Raw genomic sequence first — 22273 nt, forward strand, 5'->3', positions numbered from 1 at the left:
ACAGGTCAACAAGGCCTTCGTAATATCTGACTGTCTAAGAGATGTTGTATGGGCGAACAAGCATAGGATGCATGTCGATATAAAGGTGTGGATATAAAAATCCTGTGTTAGACCTGTCCTAAACTATGGTATCGAGACTCGAGCTGACACAAATAAAACGAAGAGCATCCTAAGAACAGCGAAAATGAGAACTCCCAGAACCATCGCAGGAAAAACATAGAGAGACAGAGTTAGAAACAGCGATATAAGTTCTTTCTGTAAAGTGTATATAGCAAGATGGGGAAGGAAGAGGAGAAGATATTGGCGAGACCACGCAGAAAGAATGGACCATAATAATAGATCAGCATACATCGCTAAAGACGGGAAACCAGCAAGCAAAAGGCCATTGGGAAGACCATCCAAACGATGGAAGGATAGCTGGAGTTCAATCTCCCAGGAAGCCGCACCCCACCGAGAAGAGATTCACAATAAATAGACCTTAAAGTCCAGAAGAAGAAGAAGAAGAAGATTGATTAGGGGCACTTTGTAGTACAGCTCGACTATACTACTTTTACATGCTATATTGGAGTTTAACAGAACTAGTGGGCTGATTTGACGAAAACTTCAATTTTTTTTTCAGCTATTCGTTTACACCGTGTATAAGTGGACAATTGAATATTTTCATATCATTCATTCTATACTCAGGCGAAGAATATTTGGGATGTGAACGATTTTCGACATTTTTGTGGACAATACTGCTTCTATACTTCACGGTTTGAAAAATCTTCCACACAGATCCTTATTCACTTTAATCGAGATGAGAGTTAACTGAACGAATTAAGTTTATCCATCTTCTTATGAATTTGATTTAGAACTTCTATTTCGAACTTCCAATGAAACTTCTTCAGCCGTCAACGTTCCCTTTGCTGCCCTCACTTTCTTGGTAGAGAAACGGCTCAGATCCAAACGAGGTTAAACTTTAATTCGATATACGCAAACCTTACTTCACGAACACTCCAACTAACGAAAGTAACCGTTGTTCCCACCTACACTTTTCATCTCATGAAATTTCAGGATTGAAAGCTTTCGGATTGATTCAGAATTATTTCGTGACCAGCAATAACATACTATCTTCAGGATATTTGATCTATTTTATGAAATCGTGAATTCTTATACATATAGTTTCGATAAAGGATTGAAAAATCTCCGAAGAATGAGTACCTATAATCTATTCACTTTTATTTTAGCACTCGGTTGGCCATGGAAATTTGACACATTTCACTCTGTATACTACGAAAATGTGGGGTTATGAAGCTTGTCAAAACATTTTTTGTTTTAAATCAACGATATGTTGCCCGTTCTACGTAAAAAATGCTGTTATCACGTATTTTATCACTATCTCGAATCTCTACGGAAAATATGTGACGAACATAATTGAAGTTTATACAAACTGATTGAAGGCATACCAAATCCAGGTATTTGCATGGACACTACAAGAGATCAGTATAATATCATAATATGCACTATCTTGAGGAGAGTTAATGTTCGTTATCTTCTTTGGGTAAAGTTTGAATACATTACATCAGTTGTATATTTCAAAAATATTAACCTGAAGGTGAAATGCAAATGATGCAGTGGTTGGGAATGGGTATCTCCCGGAGGAATTAACAGATAATTACAAGAATGTTAAATTCTTCAACAAAAATCATTTTGCATCAATATAAGTAAATGGAATTAAAGGAAGTTTCAAGTCAAGATGAACTTCACCTTTGAACAAAAATTTCACATGAATAAACAATTAACAGGACAACTGGCGCGTTTTTGAGGCTGTTCATCTTAATATATTGATATAATAATAATAATTAGGTATTTATTGGTACCTTAAGACATTTACAATGTATAGGACAAGCCAAATGAAAAATAGAAGAATCAATTTTCGGGAACTTATTCTACGATGACATTCATCGAAAACCCTGTAGTAAACTTTTCGCATTAATTCACTCAAACATAAAATTCTCAAATGCCACCACTTTTTTGGGTCTCCCAAGAGAAGGAAATTGTTTTTGTCATCCTTTTCATTCACAATCTTTTTCAGATATATGAAACATTATATAAATTCTCTTACATTGAATATGTTCGCTATACCGTCTGACGTATTGTGAAATTTGAGAATATCAGGGTATAACTATTTGAATGAGAGGACCTGAATTCTAAATAGCACTTCCTGAAACCCTGTCGGTTTTTTTTTCACATTCGGCATTTTCATAATAAAATTTGATATAAGTTGTGGCAACGGCGTTATGACATTAACGACATTTCATGAGTGCCAACCTTATTCCGTTCTAGTTACAAAAACTTGAGAAAATTATTTCATGGCCAACCGACTGCTAAAATAAATGCCAGTGGAGTATACCTACATAATCAGAAATTTCTTTATATTCAGCTTCCTACATGAATGAGAATTCATGAGATTTATTCATTTCGTTGTCTCAAATTCATCTATACTAATCACTGCACCAATCAATCAAGAGGAATACATCCATTTCACTCCAGAAGATGTTCTCATCGCCTTACGTATTTGATGGATGAACGAACATACGTGTATATTTCTCCCATAAGGAATGAAAAGAGCACTCACACAATTTGTTTTGTAGTCTTCCGAGACTGCGGGTAGGTTGGATTTTCTTGCCAGTTTCGTCTGCTGAAAATGGTCTCTGCGCTACGAGGATGAGATTCCTGGTGATTGATGGCTTATTGTATGCTCCTACTACGCGGAAAAGAAATCTTTTCATTCAGATACAATTGGTTCCGAAGAATATTCGAGATTGGGCAGGGATAAGCTTTTTCGCGTTTCGAACAAGTGATGTGTCTATTTTAATAACGTTTCCAGACATCGGAGAAAGAATAAGACAATCAAATGTTAAATTTAACGGGTGTATCTGTCAACTGAAGAAATCTCTAAAGAAAATTGTAACAGAAATGCCCTTCAAAAAATTCCCTCATCAAATGGAGAATGCTGAGTGTACAAACCGCTATGTCGACATAAAAATGTTCGTAAGTAGGGCAGTTTTCAACTGGGTTTACTCAGCCTTGAATGGTGAATGATATTATACCTATGGGAGAATTTAATCCTGCTGGATTATATGATTCATTTGAGCCCCAATTTACTCTCAGCATTTTCGACCCCTATTTACTCCCTGAACCCAGGGAATACCTACTTTCCGAAACAGGTTGCCACCGCAATTATTCCTTTTTTTTTCGTACAATTTGATGATGAGCATATTTCCTATTTCGCAGAATATTCATTCGGAACGTTTTGTATGCCTCACATACAATATGTCTAAACTAAAAAAAGTTGTTGGCTTCTCTCGTCAAAAAATTTTCGTCAAATTTTGCTTAGAGATATTCTTTTTTTGATGAGTAGCTCATTTCCATATTTTCAGCTGCAATAATATCTTGAGATAATTGTATTTTTAACGATGAAATTTCAAAAATATATTTGCTAAGTGAAAAGTTAAATTTCAATCCTGATAAGAAAATATTGGTATCGATTCTTTGGCATAGGCTATGCAGTACCCAGACCTTAGATAAATCAAAATGATGGAGGTAGAATAAAGAATCTGTTGAGAGATCAGGGAGAACTCTAAATTTCAGGTGGATCACTCTGTATATCAATATACAGTTATTTTTTATTGCAGAGCGGTAGTTTAGGTTGAGAGACTTTTTTATAGATTCTATATGTGTGTTTCGATTACCTCAATCATTAAATAAAAAAAGCGTGGCTATCAAATCTAAGTGATGATATAAAATTTATATTGTAATATTTTCAAGGAAAGTTTTGACATTTAAGGCCCGGTATTTTCACGTGCGAATAACTAAATTTATTCGATAGATAAGTCTTATTCTTAGAATAAGTGAAAATGCAGTCTTTTCACTTTCAGATAGTGTTAATACATCGAATGAATCTGTCATTGAAACTTAATTAAAAGAGTTTATTTGTCACAGATCGAATATCGGTACGTCATTATTGGTTGAATTTTTTAGATTCTTGATATGTGGTTATTCTTTGTGTGATTTTTACGAAATATTTGCTTTCTAGTTGGAATTATGACAATTTTTACAATGCGGTGTCTCATTTTACATTAATCAGTGAAAAGTAGTGTACCGTGTTTTCATAGAATTGTTATTCGTCAATATTCACAATAATTTCATCTGAAAGCACCGAAATAAGGTATCCTTCAGATAGGAAATTATTTGACAGATACTTATTGACAGTGAATGAATAAAATTTATTCGAAGGTGAAAGTACTAGTACTGGACCTTAGTTTCGTCCTACAGTACCCAAACTACTAAAAGGTTCGGTCGTAGTATTAAAACTTTATTACAACCGTATGTGAAGCTGCAATATTTTTAATAAAACTCATTTTGCAAACTAAATATAAATTGAATTGAATTAAAAAAAATTCCTGTCTACCCCAATCAGCGAAATGTGTGTTACATATATTTCGACTCTTACAATAATAAGGTCATCATCAGTCCCGATCTTATTTTATGAATTCTTTGTTTTATGTCTGTTATATCGGAGAAAGGCATCAGAAGTCAATGCTGTTTTGGGAAATCCGTGAAGAGAAATATTGGCCATAATATTCCAACTCATCAGTTTGGAAATACCACACAAGTGACACACAATAAACATCATCTGTTCAAAAATTTAATTGGTCAGTTTGGACGCTAGGAAAAAGTGGAAATCCATTCCAGACTTTCCATTAAAATTTTATAGGGCAAGTGTCACCAGGAAGATTCCTACTAGCCTGAACAGCTTTGAATCATTTCCTTGTGAAACGTCCATTCCTATTTTATGCAATTCCGATTCAATTTCGTAGGGGATATATCGTAACTTGGGAGCTCACCTGATGGTATTACCATAATAAAATTTCCAATAAGGATAACCTTCAAAGGAAAGGTACGAACAGTTTCCTCTACAAAAATTCATTTAGCAACCAGCATCCATATATGCTCTATAGGGAGAGAAAATCAATTTATCGTTGGAGTCTATTCCTATGATTCACATACCGATCTATTTCGAATTTGCTCGATTTCAATTCGTTTAGTTGTAAGGGAGATACAATTCTCAATTGCGCACGGAAGATATATCCATAAATATTTTTTTTAAATACATGTCGAAAAGTATCCTTTTTTAGTACCGTTCATTATTACTATTAATTCTTTATGGTGCTCTGTTGATATTTTATTGTTTATTTCGCAACCCAACGTTAAACAAAAGGATAAAGGGATAAGACCCCTCTAAAATGACCCATTGGCTCCTCTGTCTAAAAATCAGAGTGTCCTATTTCTGTCCTAGGATTCGGAATGCATGGAAGTTGTTTTGAAGATTCGAGAAAGTCAATTCGATCATTCGATATAGAATTGCACTCAAGAGAGAAAATGAAAAATAGAAAATCAGAAACAATTATTTTCTCCTAAAATGAGTTATATATTTGAATGTTTGGTATGGCAACATAGGTTTCCAGCACACTGAATTCATTGCGATTTCTACAGTTGAAATATAATAGCATTTTTTCAAAATGGCAAATTTCAATCTGCGATACCTATCTCCTGATATATTCCTTCCATCGAATTGAAATCTTCGTTGCCAAGTTTAACACAGAAACTGGATTTGGAAAATCTAGATTTCTTGGGTCAAAAATGAGCAAGGGAGTTAGACCCACCTTAAATGACATTTTGGCTTCTCTGTCTGGAAAATAGGGTGTCCTATTACTGTTTGAGGATATAGGGTGCATGGGAGTTTTTCACTAGATTCGAGAAAACACAACACTTGATGACTCGATGGAGAATTGCACTCAAGAGAGCCCTTCGAAGTAATCTCGAAAATGAAAAATGGATAATAAAAAAAAATATTTTCTCCTAAACTGTGACAGATATTTCCTCGGATATTTCAGAGTTTGTTAGGAAAATTCAGGTTTTCGAACACGCTGAATTTATTACAAGCAATTCTGAGATCCTATCTCAGTTTAAATTTCCATCGTTGAAATGGCATTTTTCAAAAATTGCAAATTTCAATCTGTGATATCTCCTTCTCCGATCCAATTGAGAACTCCGGTTTCACAATCAACGTTGCCAAGGCTTTCATCGTATCACAAAAACTCTATTTCGAAAATCTCTACTTTTTGGCTCAAGGGGTTAGACCAAGGGGTTAGACCTCCATGAAATGACATATTTGCCCCTCTGTCTGAAAATCAGGGCGTCCTACTTTTGTCCTAGGATATGGAGTGTATAGAATTTGTTCAGTAGATTCGATAAAACCTGACAGTTCGATAGAGGATTGCACTCAAGGAAGCCCTTCCAAAATGAAAAGTGGACGGTAAAAAAGAAATATTTTTTCGTCAACTGTGTCAGATATTTTCATGACTGGTATGGAAATATAGATTTTTGAGTGAAATTATTGTGAGCAATTTCGAAAAAGTATCCCCTCCCTACAGTTTAGATTTTCATGGACGAAATGGCATTTTTCAAAATTGCAAATTTCAATCTGGGATATCTCCTGTTGTATTCCTCCGATCCAATTGAGATCTCTGGTTCTATTATCTGCGTTACTTCGGTAGAGAACTCTCTCACCACTATGATTACAGCGTCATAGTGGTGAGAGAGTTCTCTAGATTCCTGTCTTGTGTTCTGTTGTTTGTGATATTGTTCCAAAGTCGTTTTTTTGTGTTCCTAAAGAGTATATAAAACTGTATAGTTTTTATTGTAATATCTAAAGTAGAATAATTTCTTTTTAGACTTGAGAATGGCTAAAACCAATAGCCGAAACGTTGTCATTGATGAATAAAAATAAAGAGTAGTTCACTTAATTTTGGTCACCTATATCCAATAACCAAATATATATTATTCAAACAAAGGTGCAGAACCTAGTCAAGAATATGAAACCACTTAGTTCAGAAGTTGTCACTCGCACAGGGCAATTTCAGTGCCCAGCCCATACACCAGTCGTTGGCTGGGATTTTCTAGAACCAATCTGAGATCTATCATGGAGGTTTTCACAGGATATTGTAGACTCAGAGGCTCTGAGTCTACAATGTCTGAGTCAGAGTCCATCTTAAAAAGCTTAGCATCGTCAATGACCCGCTCTGCAGATTCTGCTTAGAGGAGGGCGAAACGATTGAGCACATCCTCTGTGACTGCCCGGCAGCAGACAGGGTCAGACTTAGAGTATTTGGTTCTCCGAAGATGGTCCTAGAGGAACTTAAGAATCATTCCCCCTCCGACATCATCTCCTTTTTGAGTAGGATGGGACTGGAGGGAGAGATCTAGCTGTACGAGCTTGCCTGTGTGCTACAATAGTCGCAATGGTAGGTTTGGTTTATCCGTCTAACACACCCAGCAATCAGTAATCAGTAGTTCAGAAGTTATGAGAAAAAGACCGAAAAACAACCCCCTCAAGTTAGCATAGGCTCCACTAGTTGGAGAACTAAACTAAATCATCCCCCCGTGCGATCATTTGTTGGTGTGATATCATTAATAATGAAAAAAAGACGTATATCAGTTTCCATTCGAAGTCCCATAGTTCGGCAAAAAGTCGTCGCATCAAGGTCTTTGGAAAAAAATTTGAGCTGAATTAACAAGTTGTCCGGACCATGAAAAGGTTGAGCCAAGACATTTTTCTGTCTGTTTGGTAGACCAAAAAAGAGATGAAAAATAACAAAATTTTTCTGTCGGTGAAATTCTCGAGATTACTCGACAACTGATGAAGGGAAGAAATTTGAAGGATTAGTTCAGAAAACTAGATACTTGGAACTACATTTTACTTTCTACAAAATTGCTGTACGATGATTTTTCTTGAAGTTACAGCAAGTTGAAAATAACCTAAATATTCGTTTTTTTTTGTCTTCTTAATTTTTCCACTAGTGTTCTATTCCTACCTAATGAATAATGAGTGGAGATCCTAAGGGTATAGTTTCACGTACTTCACAGAAATAGAACCAGCAAACAACCTTGTAGCGTGTCCCATACGAGTAGAAATGTCAACGCAAAATTCCCACGTATCCCATACCCCGTCGATTATTTCAGGCACGTTCCCCCGATCCCGATAAGAAATGTGATACACGAAACACCAATACTACTCACTTGAACATCGTCTGAACGGCCACTATGGTGTTACAGTCGGCCAGGGAGTCCTCTTCCGCGGAATTCGATAGCTCCTTGTTCACCACGACCACATTCTCCGCCAGGATGATGCCAGCTCGCAGGAGGTCGTCCAGGCTGCAATAACAATAACTCAGGTCGGTAAGCCATGAAGGCGAGCAATAGATAAGATCGGTCTCGCTTCGGAACGCCATACGCGGAACATAAGTTGGAACGTTTATATGAATGGACATAAAGTGAAGTTTATGGCCGGCTCATGGTCTGGAATAGATCGATGTCGTCACGAAAGAAACGTAAGATGTGGGATTAGGCTGGGATATTTGCGAGGTCGAGATTCGCAGGGGTGGTTTATGTGGGGGAGTTGTTGAAGGTGCAGAGTGGAACTTCATAGGAGAGCCTACGGTAGAAGGGTGAATGATGGAATGTGCGTATTGTGAAGGCTTTGGAACATCCAAAATAAATCTCCCTCTCCCAGTAGATAGTATCTAGTATCCTAGCATGGAATTCCGTATGAGAAGACTGTATTAGCAGATATTAAGGTGAACAAACCTAATTGAAAGGCTATTTTCAACTAAAAACAATTATGATGGGCCCATTCTTCGTTATCAGTCGGAAAGGCCACGATGCTAAATGGGGAGTCATTCGGAGTAGTGAATTGTGAAGATTAGATGTTAGAAATAAGAAAAGAATGTATGAGTTATGCTTATTCATTGGTGTCGTTGGCAAATATACGTACTCGAACGTATTAGATCACTAAACCTTTCATAACATGCGTTATAAATAATTAGGAAATTATAAACATGCTTCTACCGACGCGTCATTAATTTATTATTGAATCCTTACTCAGAAATGGAAAGAAAATACAAGGCGAGTGGTAATATTCTATTGCTAAATGTTTCTGCGACTTCAAGATCGAGTATTCATCCCAATGTTGCTATATGCCGGGTGTTTTCAAAAGTGAGGCTTTTTTTTGACAGAAGGTAGAACGCATCAAAATAAGTTGTCTAACCAAAAATTGTATATGATGGCTGAGATACAACCCCCAGAAATTCGACAAAATTTCATTGAATTTCAAGTAGTGGACTGTGAAAGGTGACTCCGGCATCGCAAAAACGAAACAAAACATAAAAATATGGCTGGACAATGAATGGTTCAGTACCAAGTTCATCGGATTAGATGCATCAGGTCATTATTGTGAAAAAAAGTGTAGAAAATCGAGGCAGTGCTTATGTTAGTTATGTTGAGAAAATGCTATGTTTCCCCATTTCATCCCATTTTTACGACGATTATTGGAATGTTTGAACAAGAAGATTGTGATGCCCATTGTGAAAAAATTCGTGAATAATTTAGACGAATTTTGTTGGTGAGATTTGGAAGTATTATTCTATTTTTTATTTTTTACACTTGTGTTCTTAGTCTCTTCTGTCAGTTGTTAGCCAATATCCTAAACGAAACCACATGGTCGAATCAGGAGATAAGGTTTTTCCCACTGCTTTGCGATAATTCAGCTAACAAACGGTCTAGGGTAGTATTAGGATCTATTTCACTAATCATTTTCAATTTTGTATGAGTGATTTTTGGTGAAACGCTTCATTTTGACCAGTTCTACCTTCTGTTGAAAAAAAAGCCTCACCTTCAAATACACCCTCCATCTTTCCAAAGTGCTGTTTCGGGATGTGTTTTCCATGAAACACGTGGAGTTCAAAGAAGACAACCCCAAAGTTAATCAATGAGTTTTGCAAATGTTATGAAGGAAATCCGGTGTTGAGATTACCCTCTTATATAGGAGGCCTTCTGCCAGTGGTTTCTCAAACAACTCCAGGTAACCCCTTAAATATTTTTATTCATCTCTTTGGAAATGTCAAGTCTCGAAATATGAGAATGGGGAGCAGCCAAAAGCCAGAAAATTGGCATTTGGGTGACCTTCTTTCATTGATAGAAGAAATTATCATGCCTCTTATAGCTATACAGGGTGAGTCTTTGGCTCGTACAAATATATTAACAGTTGATTCTTGAGGTCGAAGGAAACACTTTTTTCCTTTACCATTTTTGTCGAATCGGCTCGGTTTAAAAGATATAGGCTGTTGAAAAACTATAAAAAAATATTATTTTCAGTTCTGTCTCACAAACGGTTTTATCGAATGAAATGAATTTCGAAATACAGTTTTTCGTTTATTCGATGAAACTTTTTCGAACACAAGATATCGCTCACATTTTCCAGTTTTCTCATTGTGACAATTAAGTACCATAAAAATACCAAGAAGTCAACGAACCCAACTAAAGTTAGACGCTATGTAATGAATATTTAAACGTGAATAAAAGTGTTCTTCATATTTTCTCGTATAATGCGCAGTTTTCGAGTAAATTGATGTAGGTAAAGAAATTAAAAAGTAGGTACATATCTGTGAAATTTGAAAAATTGGCTTCTTTGGCTGAATACAACTATGTTTCAAAAAGATCCACACATGTGTAGTGTCATAGATTTAGCTAGTTATTCTGGAGGTAATTTTTTTCCAGGGGTGGCACAGCTCATTATGAAAATTTAAAATAGCTATATCTTTTTATCAGGACCGAATTGAAAAAATTGTATGGGAAAGACTGGAAAGAAGTATTTTTTTTGACCTCAAGAATCTACTGTTAAAATATTTGTATGAGTCAAAGACTCACCCTGTATATATAACATGCTATATTTTCTTGGAATTAACTACATGGCCGCTTTGAAGCACAATCTGTGAATGATTACTACCTACTACTGTGATTTACAAGGCCGGCAGTAGTCTACCAAAGCCGTTTCCCGACCACTTCAATTGTTATTCTAGATTCTATGTTAATCCGACAAAGGTATGATTTCGGAGTACTTGAACATGATGTGGTTTGATAGTTTGGATTATGGAATGTAGGACTGGTTTGTTATTTGATTGATTGATGGATATTTTTCAATCCATTGTCGGATGAATTACAATTAAAAAGGTCGGGAAACGGCTTTGGTAGACTAATGCCGCGACCATTATTAATTGAATTTCTGTTACTTAGGCCTTATCATTCTACAGGCCTTAATACTCGCACCTTATTTACTTTCGAGTGTTTCTGATAATTGTTTTTTTATTACTTTGTTACGCTATAATCTGACACGCTTCAGTAAATCAGTTTTCTTATTTCGAATGGGAACCCATATTTTTTGTCGAATTATAATCAAACGAATAATGTGTAAAATCGATTATTTCAGGGATATTTGGAAAAAACATTCTTCTAAAGTTTTAAAGGGCAAAAAGCATCATAACAAATAGCAAATTCCATTAGTTAAACTAGGGTTGCACTAGATCACAGAACATCAAATATAAATTAGGATTAGTTCAACTGACGAAATTTTTATAATGGACAATTCCATTGGTGAAACTAGCTTCAAATATTTTGGTATGATTGTAGTTGCATCAAAATATGTACTCTGTGAGCACCAGCTCTACCAATGCAATTAACTAAAAATGATCGATTTTTGAAAACAACTCGATGTGTATCTTTACACAAGTTTTAGCTCTTAGCTTTAGGAAGGCGACAAAATTCAACCTATTGTATTCAAATAAGTCGAATTCAATTCCAATGCCAGCAAATATGATGTTTGTATCTGATAAAGGTAACGCGTTCGATACAGGTATAGGCAAATAAAAGACCGAAATCTCCCCGGATAAGCCAAGCCGCAAATATCAAAATCCTATCACGAATAAACTAGCCCTTAAAACCCAATCGTAAACAGAACATCACATTCCGTTCAATGATTCTCGATAGGTTAATTACAGGGAAAACTCTATCCAAACTCGAATTTCCGCTTTGTATCGGAGCGAGTACACTGGCCGGATCATTGTTATGAAACTATCCGACATAGAACGAAACTTACCAGTCAATCGATCCCAGCATCCAATAAACTAATGGAAAATACGAGATCGCATCCAAAAATGCGATGTCTGGCCTTCTTTCCAGTAGCAGTATGATGGGATTCAGTGACGTTTTCGATCTGAAATTTTATTTTCCACATTTAAATTTTCTCCATGAGATTAGTACATATGACAGCCATAGATCAAGCTTGTCAAACGAGTTAATATACCTACGTTTTGTCGCCAATTGCAGCTCGCAATACAGAATTATTTGGCACAATGGGATTTTAGACCTCAATTATGGAAACGAAAAGTTACAAAGATGTGAGCACTTGCAACTTCTTAGGTCGGATTTAACGCTTATTTATTCCAGGGCGCGTCTGTAGAAATCGAAATATGGAAAAACTTTTAATCAACCTACGTCCTGAAATACCTGAATGTCTCAAGCAAGTTGTACATTAGGCAGATTAGTCTACATTTACGAGGATATATTGAAAAATTCTTAGCCTACTATGGAACCAAACAAAATTTCAATTCCAAAATATTTTATTAAGGGGTTACATTGGTTTCGTCGGGTGAAAAAAGGCCTATTTTCAACATTTTTTTTCTATGTAAAAAATTATTTCTTTAATTCAAACTTTTTTCTGTCTTTTAGATACATATTTGAAGAATAATTTCTGAAATTTTCAAAATAAAAAAATTAAAACTCCTCCATTGTGACGACATTTCCGGTGACCCCTCGAAAAAAAGGTGCGTCCGCGTTGTCAGCATAACTCCTGACAAAATCATTTAAAATGAAAAAACAGAAATAAATTGTTAAGTTAAGACCATAAACTCGTGCTTGAAAGAAGGAAAGAAAAAAAAAGTAAAAATTGGAATTTTGGCAGACATATTACCAAAAAAATTAAAATTTCGGTCAAATTTGCTTGACATTTTGTTTTTTTTTTAAATAGGTGTAATTGAAAAAAACAAAATTCTTCGTCCAAGCACGAGTAAATTGTATCTCGAATACCTGTGTAAAATTTCATCAAGATCGGTTGTGTAGTTTTCGAGAACATTTGACAACCGACTTTGAAAACACGGTTCCGAGAAAAACGCGTTTAAAGTTTTGAGTAACAATATAAAGAACTTGGAGCGCACACCTTCCAAAGGCTGTATCTCCAAAACTATTATTCGGATCGACTTGAAAATTTAGGACCATATTCTTGAGATGTTGTAGAAATTAATGAGCCCAAAAAAAATCGATTTTTTGAACCCACGAAACCCCTGTAACCCCTTAAGGCAGAAACACATTATTAACAACGCGACGCGAGCTGACGCGTCTGGAACGGGTACGCGCGTGGCGTCGCGTCGGGTGTTCATAGTATGATTCTGGTTTATAGAAAACAAAACATTTGATTCGACTCAAAAAGCATCAGGTTTCATCAGGTCGCGTAGCGTTTTAGGGAGATCGGCTACCGAATGCGAAGTTGCGCGAAGCTGAGCATTTTCAGTACTAATATAAATTGACCAGCTACGAATCGAATGACGTAGCTCGTGATTTAGCATTGAAAAAGCACAGCTTCGCTCAACTTCGCATTCGGTGGCCGATCGCCCTTAATAATGTGTGTCCGCCTTTACTCAACATATTTTCCTCTTAATTGGATTCATTTATTACAGCGAGACTGCAACGTCTCTAGACCTTTCAAAAAAAATGTTTCTTTTTGCTCTGCAAACCAGACCTCCACAGCTTTTATTACCTCCTCGTTGGAAGAAAATTTACGACCTTTTAAACTTTTTTCAGATGAGGATAGAGATGATAGTAGGATGGAGCCAAATCTGGTGAATAAGGGGAGTTTTCTAGTCATTCAAAGCATAAATCACGAATTTTTTGCATGGCAACATGAGATTTGTGTGCAGGGGCGTTGTCCTGCAAAATTAAAACACCTTTCGATAGCTTTCCGCGTCTTTATTCTTTAATTTTTTCCCATAGAGTGGTCAGTAATGTCAGTAATGTCCGGTTATTGTTCTATCCTTATCCAAAAAATCAATCATGATTACTCCATGGCCATCCCAAAAAACTGAAGCAAGAACTTTTCCAGCAGATTTTTGGACACGAAACTTCTTAGGTCTTGGAGAACCAGAGTGTCGCCATTCCATCGATTGTTGCTTTGTTTCTGGATCGTAGAAATGTACCCAAGTCTCATCCATAGTAACAATTCGGTTTAAGAACTCTACATTATTTTCAATTCGAGCACAGATCGAACGCGATGCTTCTACCCTTGCACGCTTTTGGTCAACATTCAAACATTTGGGGATCCATTTTGCGGCAATTTTTCTCATATCCAAATTGACGTGAACTATATGATGAACGCGTTCGTATGAAATATTCAGTGCTTCAGACATCCGTTTCAGCCCTATTCGACGGTCTCATAAAATCATGTCATGAACTGCATTGATATCTTCGGGGACTGACACAGAAACTGGCCTTCTCGATCGGCATCATCTTCAATGGAAAATTTACCACTTTTGAAGCTTGGAGTCCAATTTTTCACGGTCGCATACGAAGGACATTGATCACCAAGGGTATCAAGCATACCTTCCTTAATCTGCTTGTCTCTTAACCCTTTTAAATACAGGTACTTGATGATGGCTCGATACTCCAGTATTTCGATTTTCACAATTTCGGCGGACATCTTCTTTCTTTTAATTTATTGCATAATTCTGGTTTACTTTTTTGACCTCAAACTTCACACTGACTTCTAATAAATGAGTTATTGTTCGTTGCTATGCTAACGCAATATTTTTTTATGCATGGAACAGGTCTAGACTAACTTGTTATCAATACATCTTCGTAGCTATGCTGAATGGGCGTTAAAATGATGCAATTATTCCTACGAGTGACCAAATGAAACAAAGGCCTAGATCTCATGTTGGACCTTCGTTGCCTCTCCAGTATGTATGGACAATCAACACTATCGGGAACAAGCTAATGAAAAAGAATGACTGTCTGCAAACCTCGTCTATCAGCCGCCGAACTCACCCAAGAGTACAGCATGGTTAGTACCTCTCGAGGAATACACAAGTATGTACCTTTTTAAACGATAAAAGAGAAATTTATAATTTAGAGGCAGCACTCATCGAATAAAAATGTATCTAACAACTTTCAATAGCTCGACATTATCCAAAGAATAATTAAACATATGGGGTATCACCTTTCTTGTGAAAGAAATGATATTACTTAGAAAACTTCGGACGAGTAGCCTCACACTATTTCAATGAATCTATACTAACGCATGTTGTAATTTGAAAAAGTTCAGCAGCTTCCTCACATCAACAGCACAAAATCATCGAACAGAAGAAATAGGAGTTGAAAGTAATTTGATGCATAGATAAAAAAAATGATTTTGCTACTTAGCTAGCTAGCAACCTTCAAAACAGATTTCACAATCTTTTTAGTTCATAGAACAAGGATTATGATGCAGGATTGATAAAAAGTGCAACTGTTACCAGGGTGAAGACAATGAGGTCGGCTCTCACAAAATGACTCATGATTCCTTAGTTACTAAAGGAAAGGGGCATACCTTTTTTGAAAGCGCTACAAATTGCAGAGAACCATTTTGGAGAAAACAGCCAAAGTCCGACAAAAATACCCCGAAAAATTAGGATTTTTGTGAGTTATGATACAGGGACACTTACTCTCCAACAGTCAGTTTTATAAGTAATTCTAAAGTCCCTTCGCCTTCGATTTCTTTCAGCTCTACTACAAAGTGAAATTAAAAGAACAAGTGTAAAAAAGACAGAATTTATTTTGAAACTTCATACGCAGCTTAATATGAAGTTTCTTCCATATTTGAACCTCGAAAATTAGGTCCTGAAATATATTAACGTTAAATCCAGACGCACATTACATTATAACATTATCCAACAACTCAAGTACTCCGTTAGATTAAAATTCTGATTGCAGTCTTGTTCACATGCTTTGATAAATCGATCACTTATTCATATCCTTACCTGAAATGCGCCCTTAGTGGTATTATGAAGTTGTATATTCCATTGGAGGCGTAATCTGCAGCAAGAATTATCGTCTTATTTTGCCACTGATAATCCCTGGCGTTTCTGTAGCTGCAGTGCTCGCAAACTTGGGCCAGCTGAAGACAGCACAGCGGTTTTTTCTCCTTCAGTAGATAGCACAGAGTTGGACTGACGCCAATGTACGGGGAAACTGGAGGAAAGCCTTTGACTATCCTACAAATTTCAAAAATTGTGAAATACCTTCATACTGGAATAGAGTTTGACGAAGACGTAAAGTTTGAATCCTACCTAAGAATAGAATTAAAAGGAAGTTTATGTACAAGATAACACAGAGACAATCATTATTATAATTCAAGTCTATATCACAAGAAGATTTTGAATACCATAAACCCAGCTCTTTTCACGATTTTCTACACTTTTGATTGGAGAAAATCTAGTATGTTCCGCTTGTATCACAGGTCCCCAACATGGCCGAAGCATACAGGGTGAGTCTTTGACTCGTACAAAATAATTTAACAGTCGATTCTTGTGATCGAAAGAAATACTCTTTCTTCACGATTTTTTCCGAATCAGCTCGGTTTTTAAGATACAGGCTGTTGAAAAACCGCAAGAAAATATTATTTTTAGTTCTCACAATTCATTCATTGCTGTAATTTACAAAAAGACAAAAAAAAATTTAAAGGTGCGAACAGACTTGTAATTTCTTAGGGCTAGTTGCGACTGTGTGCCCTCCTGTGACTGAAGAGACCCAACCGTGACCTTCAGATCCTTCCACACTCAGGGCATGGATAGTAACCAACCAGATCTGGCCGCCGCTGAATCCTTCCCGAGTCTCCATTATAACTGTGTACCAAAGACCTCCACAGTGACCAGTCCAACGCTAGTTGTTCCCAGTTATGATTGGCATTGACTGATTTTAGGGATTGATGTAGTAAATCCTTAAACCGCTTATACTGGCCCCCTGGTTTTCGGGCTCCCTCTAAGAATTCGCCATACAGAGCTATTTAGGGGAGTTGCATCCTCAGAATGTGGCCGCTCCATCTGAGTCGGGCCCTCGTTACTTGAGTCTCAATTGTTGTACAACTCGCGCGTTGCAAGACTTCTGCATTCGAAACTTTGTGGAACCATCTAATGTGCATTATTTGTCTTAGATGACGTTGCGTTTGTTCAAGCTGTTTAATATGTCGCCTGTAGGGCGTCCAGTTTTCGCTTCCGTGAAGAAGCGTTTGGAGGACGACTGCTTTGTAAACAGCTGTCTTGGTCTTCAGATTGAGGTCGTGATTTTGAAACACTCTGACCTTTAGCTTCCAGAATACCCGTGATGCCGAATTGATATGGTTGTGTATTTCCGTGTCTAGGTTAGCCCTAGTTTTTATGAAGCTTCCCAAGTATTTGAACTGCTCGACTTCTTCTGGAGTTTCATTCTCCAGGCTGATATGTGTTTGAAGACTTTCTGGCGCCCTGGCGGACTTACCGGGATTTTGGTTTTGTCGATATTGAGTGTGAGGCCCAAAGCTTCGAATATACGTTTATAGGTGTCCAGCATTATCTGTAGATCCTCTGGGCTGCTAGCGAAAAGTGCGCAGTTGTCTGCATATTGAAGTTCCGTGATAAACTTTGAACGGGTTTTATCGAATGAAATGAATCGTCATAGTTTTTCATTTATTTGATGAATCTTTTTCGTCACCCACGTCTTCCAGTTTTCTCATAATGACCATTACGAACCATAAAATACCAAAAATTCAAAGTACCCAACTCTTGAAACTAAGTTAGACGCTGTCTAATGAATACTCATTATGAAAATTCAAAAAGTGTTTCGTTTGACCTCAAGAATCTAGTGTTATAATATTTGTACGAGTCAGAAACTCAGAATGTTTAGTTCAACAGAAGTAATCTCAATGCAATTCTTAAGATATATGTATTTTCATGTTGTGACTGGATTTTCAGATGGGAGATATTTTCAATTCTATTGAAGTGAGTTTCACAATACAAAAACTTCAAAAATATTCATCAATTTAATTAAATGAATGATGAAAATTAAACATTGAAAAAAAAATTTGCCTTTAAGAATAATCATTTTGAAAAGCCAAATTCCCTTAATGCAAAAAATAGCTTAATATCCGATATCGGTAAAAGTGATATTCGAACCGAACACCAATTAAACCGAATATAATTTGAAACGCTAACATTGATATAATTTCCAGAACAAAATTGATTATAGTCGAATGTTTTCCATCATATTTCACTGATGCGATTTTAACGCTGATATAAATTTAATTAGTATTAAATTCCATTAGGGATTTACGAACACATCAATTTGGGGTGGCCTACGAAAAACAGGAACTTCAATGTAATGATAAAACGCTTCATTCTTTCTCAATTAGTCTTATTCATTTCAAAACTGATAGATTTAGCACACTAAACTTTCATTTATGCTATCAATTCAACAATGGTCCTGATAGAAAGGGGAGTGAAGCTATCATTGTTTATAAATCGATGAGATATCTCTTGATTATCGAACCATAAATAATTCTCTTTTGGGGTATATTCAAAGCCAATCTGGATTGTGCCACGAGTGGATTGACGTCAACCACATCGTTTTCGATATGTGATCCTCCACCAGACTTATTTATATGTCAGTTACGAATATATATCTTCTATATGCATAGTTTCTGTGTTCATTATTAATTTCAGCATTGCGGCGATATTCATAACCTAAAAAGTGACGATCTTCTTAACCCATCTTGGAGCAACATGAATCTCTTTAAATATCCTCATCAACCAGAATGTATACAGAGTGACCCATTTTGAAAGACCCTTTGGAATAACTTGGAAAGAGCCTGAATTAAGAAATGTGCAAATGAAAGTTTCTTCAACTTTAGGGGGTCATTGACATGCAGACATTCAATGTGGCTTCGGAGTTAGATTTCAAGGTTAAATAGTTTTTTTGAATAAGAATCTCACATTTTTCTTCGCAGAATCTTATTAGTCGTACAAAATTAGGAATATTTTGTCACTTTCGTCTGTGCCATAAAATGAATTGTGATGGAGATGTGAAGTATTTTATGCTCAGAAACTTTTTGATGGAAATCTTCTACATACAAATTGCTGAGCATATTTGAAGAAGTGAGAGACAAATGACAACTCAAAAAGAGCATACCAACTATCTAAAATTTCCAATGTACCTATTCGTTTTGCAGTGGTAACAATTTCAAAATTCAGCATGATGTGAAATTTTATTATAACAGTTGGAAAAAAAATCAGAAAACAAACTAGTTCCTCACTCGGTTTTCTCATCATTTACATGGAATACAAAAACAAATGATTCTATACGAATTCACTCTAAGCACTTTATTATGACCATCAACCATGAAACACTTCATATCTTCAGGAATTTGATTTTATCGAAAAAAAGAAAAAGACAGAAATTTAGTTTTTCCCGAAGCTTAATATTCTGCAAAAAAAATGTATTTTTCCTATTGAAAAAAATCTACTTGACCTTGAAACTCCAAAATTTGATCCTTCGACATCTAGGTCATTAGCGATAATGATAAAGTCCAGTAAGATTCACAGTATACAGGGTATCTGTAAACAAATACGAAGGACAAAGGGAGATGATTCCTCGATGAAAATAAGCAGGGGTAGATCCTATAATTTTTTTTCGAAATCGACCTTCCTTTCAAGATACAGCCTTTGAAATGTGATAGCGAATTGACAGTTTTTAATTTTTTTTTGCGGGTTCTAAATAACACCGAGTCATAAAACTATACTTAATATGAAGCACTAAGTAGATGTTAATCACACAATTTTTTTAGGTTTGAAAATAACACCCCTTATAGTACGAGATACGATATAAGAAATATATACCCTCATCTTTTATTTAATGATCACAAATGTTATAAGTTGTTGTTTGTTATTTATGAAAATTAAGCAAGTCGACAGACGACAGAATATTACACGAGGAATCAAGAAAACATGGGTTGCCTAGTTTTCCCTTGGTACTCCTATGAGGTTGCCGGGTACAAAGAGGTAGACAACCGTCATTTATATACTCTCATCAGTTATTTAATTGGCTTTTTTTTAAATGAAAGGTGACTTTATTCCATATCTCAGAGTATTAGGTTGCCTGGTCAAAAGTGGGCCACATCCATGGTTGTCTAGATTTTATATGTTAAGGTTTAGACGCTAGCAGGGAGATCGACAGAGCATTCAGAAAGACGATTTTTTCGATCTTAGGAGGTTGCTTCATTGATTAAATGCTGGAATTGAAACAGATTAAATATTGAAAATAATTTCAAATTTTTTTCATTCACACATTTATTTACCAATACTATAATACAACGATACATAAGCATGGAAATTTATTTTGATTCTGACTCATCAGAAGTATCCACCTCAAAATCAATTTCTTCCTCGTTTTCCTCAGTATATGGGTTGAGTTTGACACAACACTGATCAGTAGCATAAAGCCACATTGTGTTAACAAAAATTGTACGCAAAATTTTTTGTTTCGGTGAAATCCAGCATAGTGGGATCAAATTTGAGTCGATGCCTCTAACCTTTTTCATAAATTTGTCTTTGTTTTCCTCTGTTCCATACAGTCCCTGGCCATATTATTAGACGCATTGATTCGATGCAAAATCTCAATATTGAATTATTAAATTGAACGCATATGTTACATATACTTCATCTGTAAATGGTGTTCACATATAATATATCATATTCAATAAAAAATATTGATTTATTGATGATTAAACATGAAATTCTAATATTTTGCTGAGCCACCCTGTGTAGCTATGAGTGCTTCATACTATCAATGCAGGATTGTTCGGTTTGCTGCATTCGAAGGTAATGATTTCATATGTGTATTATCGAAATAACGTCCGAACCTGCAGAATGCAAGAAGTCCACTGGAAGACATAGTACTGATTCATACTTAAGTACTAATACTACAACATCAAAAATAAATGCCAAATAGAACAATTTAATGAGGGTCGTAGATGAAACTAACATTCTGTGGAAATGAAATTCAAATATTCTGCTTTTTTCTCGAGCAATACCAGTAAATATAAAAAAAATCCTCAGTGCGTCTAATAAACTGGCCAGGGACTGTATGTTTTTTGGAACACCCGATATCCAGCATTATTGACGCTTATACACTGCTTGATGCCATAAATAAGAGCAGTAAACTCCGGAACGCATTCAATTTTCTCTCCGACGAAAAGATCTGCTGGATCTGTCAATGAAGCTGGCAGACCCCTGCATAAAGTGGTACCCAACTTCATCGCCAGCTCAGTACAATCTATGCCATCGAAATCTTTTTTATTGGTTTTCTTTGATGGGCCTGCCAAAAAAATTTGAGTCTCCGGAAGTTTTTGGATATCGGCAAGTAAAATTAGCATAACATCGGTAGTAGGTATTTGATTTCACCAGTATTCTCGAATTCGGTGGCACTTTTGAAATGTGGAACATGATCCTGGTATCCTGGTATCTGCCTCTTAATCCTCGTAATCTTTTTCTTCACGTTTGACGACGTGGTTCCCGATTGTATTATAAGAAGAACAGACTTCTCCAATTGTTTCGTCGGAGAGAAAATTGAATGCCTTCAGGAGTTAACTGCTCTTATTTATGGCATCAAATAGTGTATAAGCGTCAATGATGCTGGATATCGGGTGTTCCAAAAAACATATGGAACAAAGGAAAACAAAGACAAATTTATGAAAAAGGTAAGAGGAATCTACTCACATTTGATCCCACCATGCTGGATTTCACTAAAACAAAAATTTTGCGTACAATTTTTGTTAACACAATGTGGCTTTATACGACTGATCAGTGTTGTGTCAAACTCAACCCATATACTGAGGAAAACGAGGAAGAAATTGATTTTGAGGTGGATAATTCTGACGAGTTAGAATCAAAATAAATTTCCATGCTTATGTATCGTTTTATTATAGTATTGATAAATAAATGCACCCTCCTATATCGGAAAAATCGTCTTTCTGAACTCTCTGTCGATCTCCCTGCTAGCGTTTAAACCTTAACATATAAAATCTAGGCAACCATGGATGTGCCCCACTTTTGACCAGGCAACCTAATACTGTGAGATATGGAATAAAGTAACCTTTCATTGAAAAAAAAAGCCAATTAAATAACTGAAGAGGGCATATAAATGACGGTTGTCTACCTCTTTTTACCCGGCAACCTCATAGGAGTACTAAGGGAAAACTAGGCAACCCATGTTTTCTTGA

The 22273-nt window shown here is 36.1% G+C and overlaps 1 protein-coding gene across 1 annotated transcript in view; it reads right to left on the minus strand.

The window, feature by feature from the left end:
* LOC123311108 (potassium channel subfamily T member 2) overlaps positions 1-22273 on the minus strand; it is a 298137-nt gene that overhangs the window by 35870 nt on the left and 239994 nt on the right. Inside the window, exons 17-19 of the mRNA XM_044894894.1 lie at positions 16005-16238; positions 12035-12151; positions 8125-8259 (exon numbers count right to left, since the gene is read on the minus strand). Coding sequence (XP_044750829.1) covers positions 8125-8259; positions 12035-12151; positions 16005-16238 — 486 coding nt within the window. The remainder of the gene's footprint in view (positions 1-8124; positions 8260-12034; positions 12152-16004; positions 16239-22273) is intronic.

The sequence above is a fragment of the Coccinella septempunctata genome, chromosome 1, assembly GCF_907165205.1.
Source record: "Coccinella septempunctata chromosome 1, icCocSept1.1, whole genome shotgun sequence".
Taxonomy (NCBI): domain Eukaryota; kingdom Metazoa; phylum Arthropoda; class Insecta; order Coleoptera; family Coccinellidae; genus Coccinella; species Coccinella septempunctata.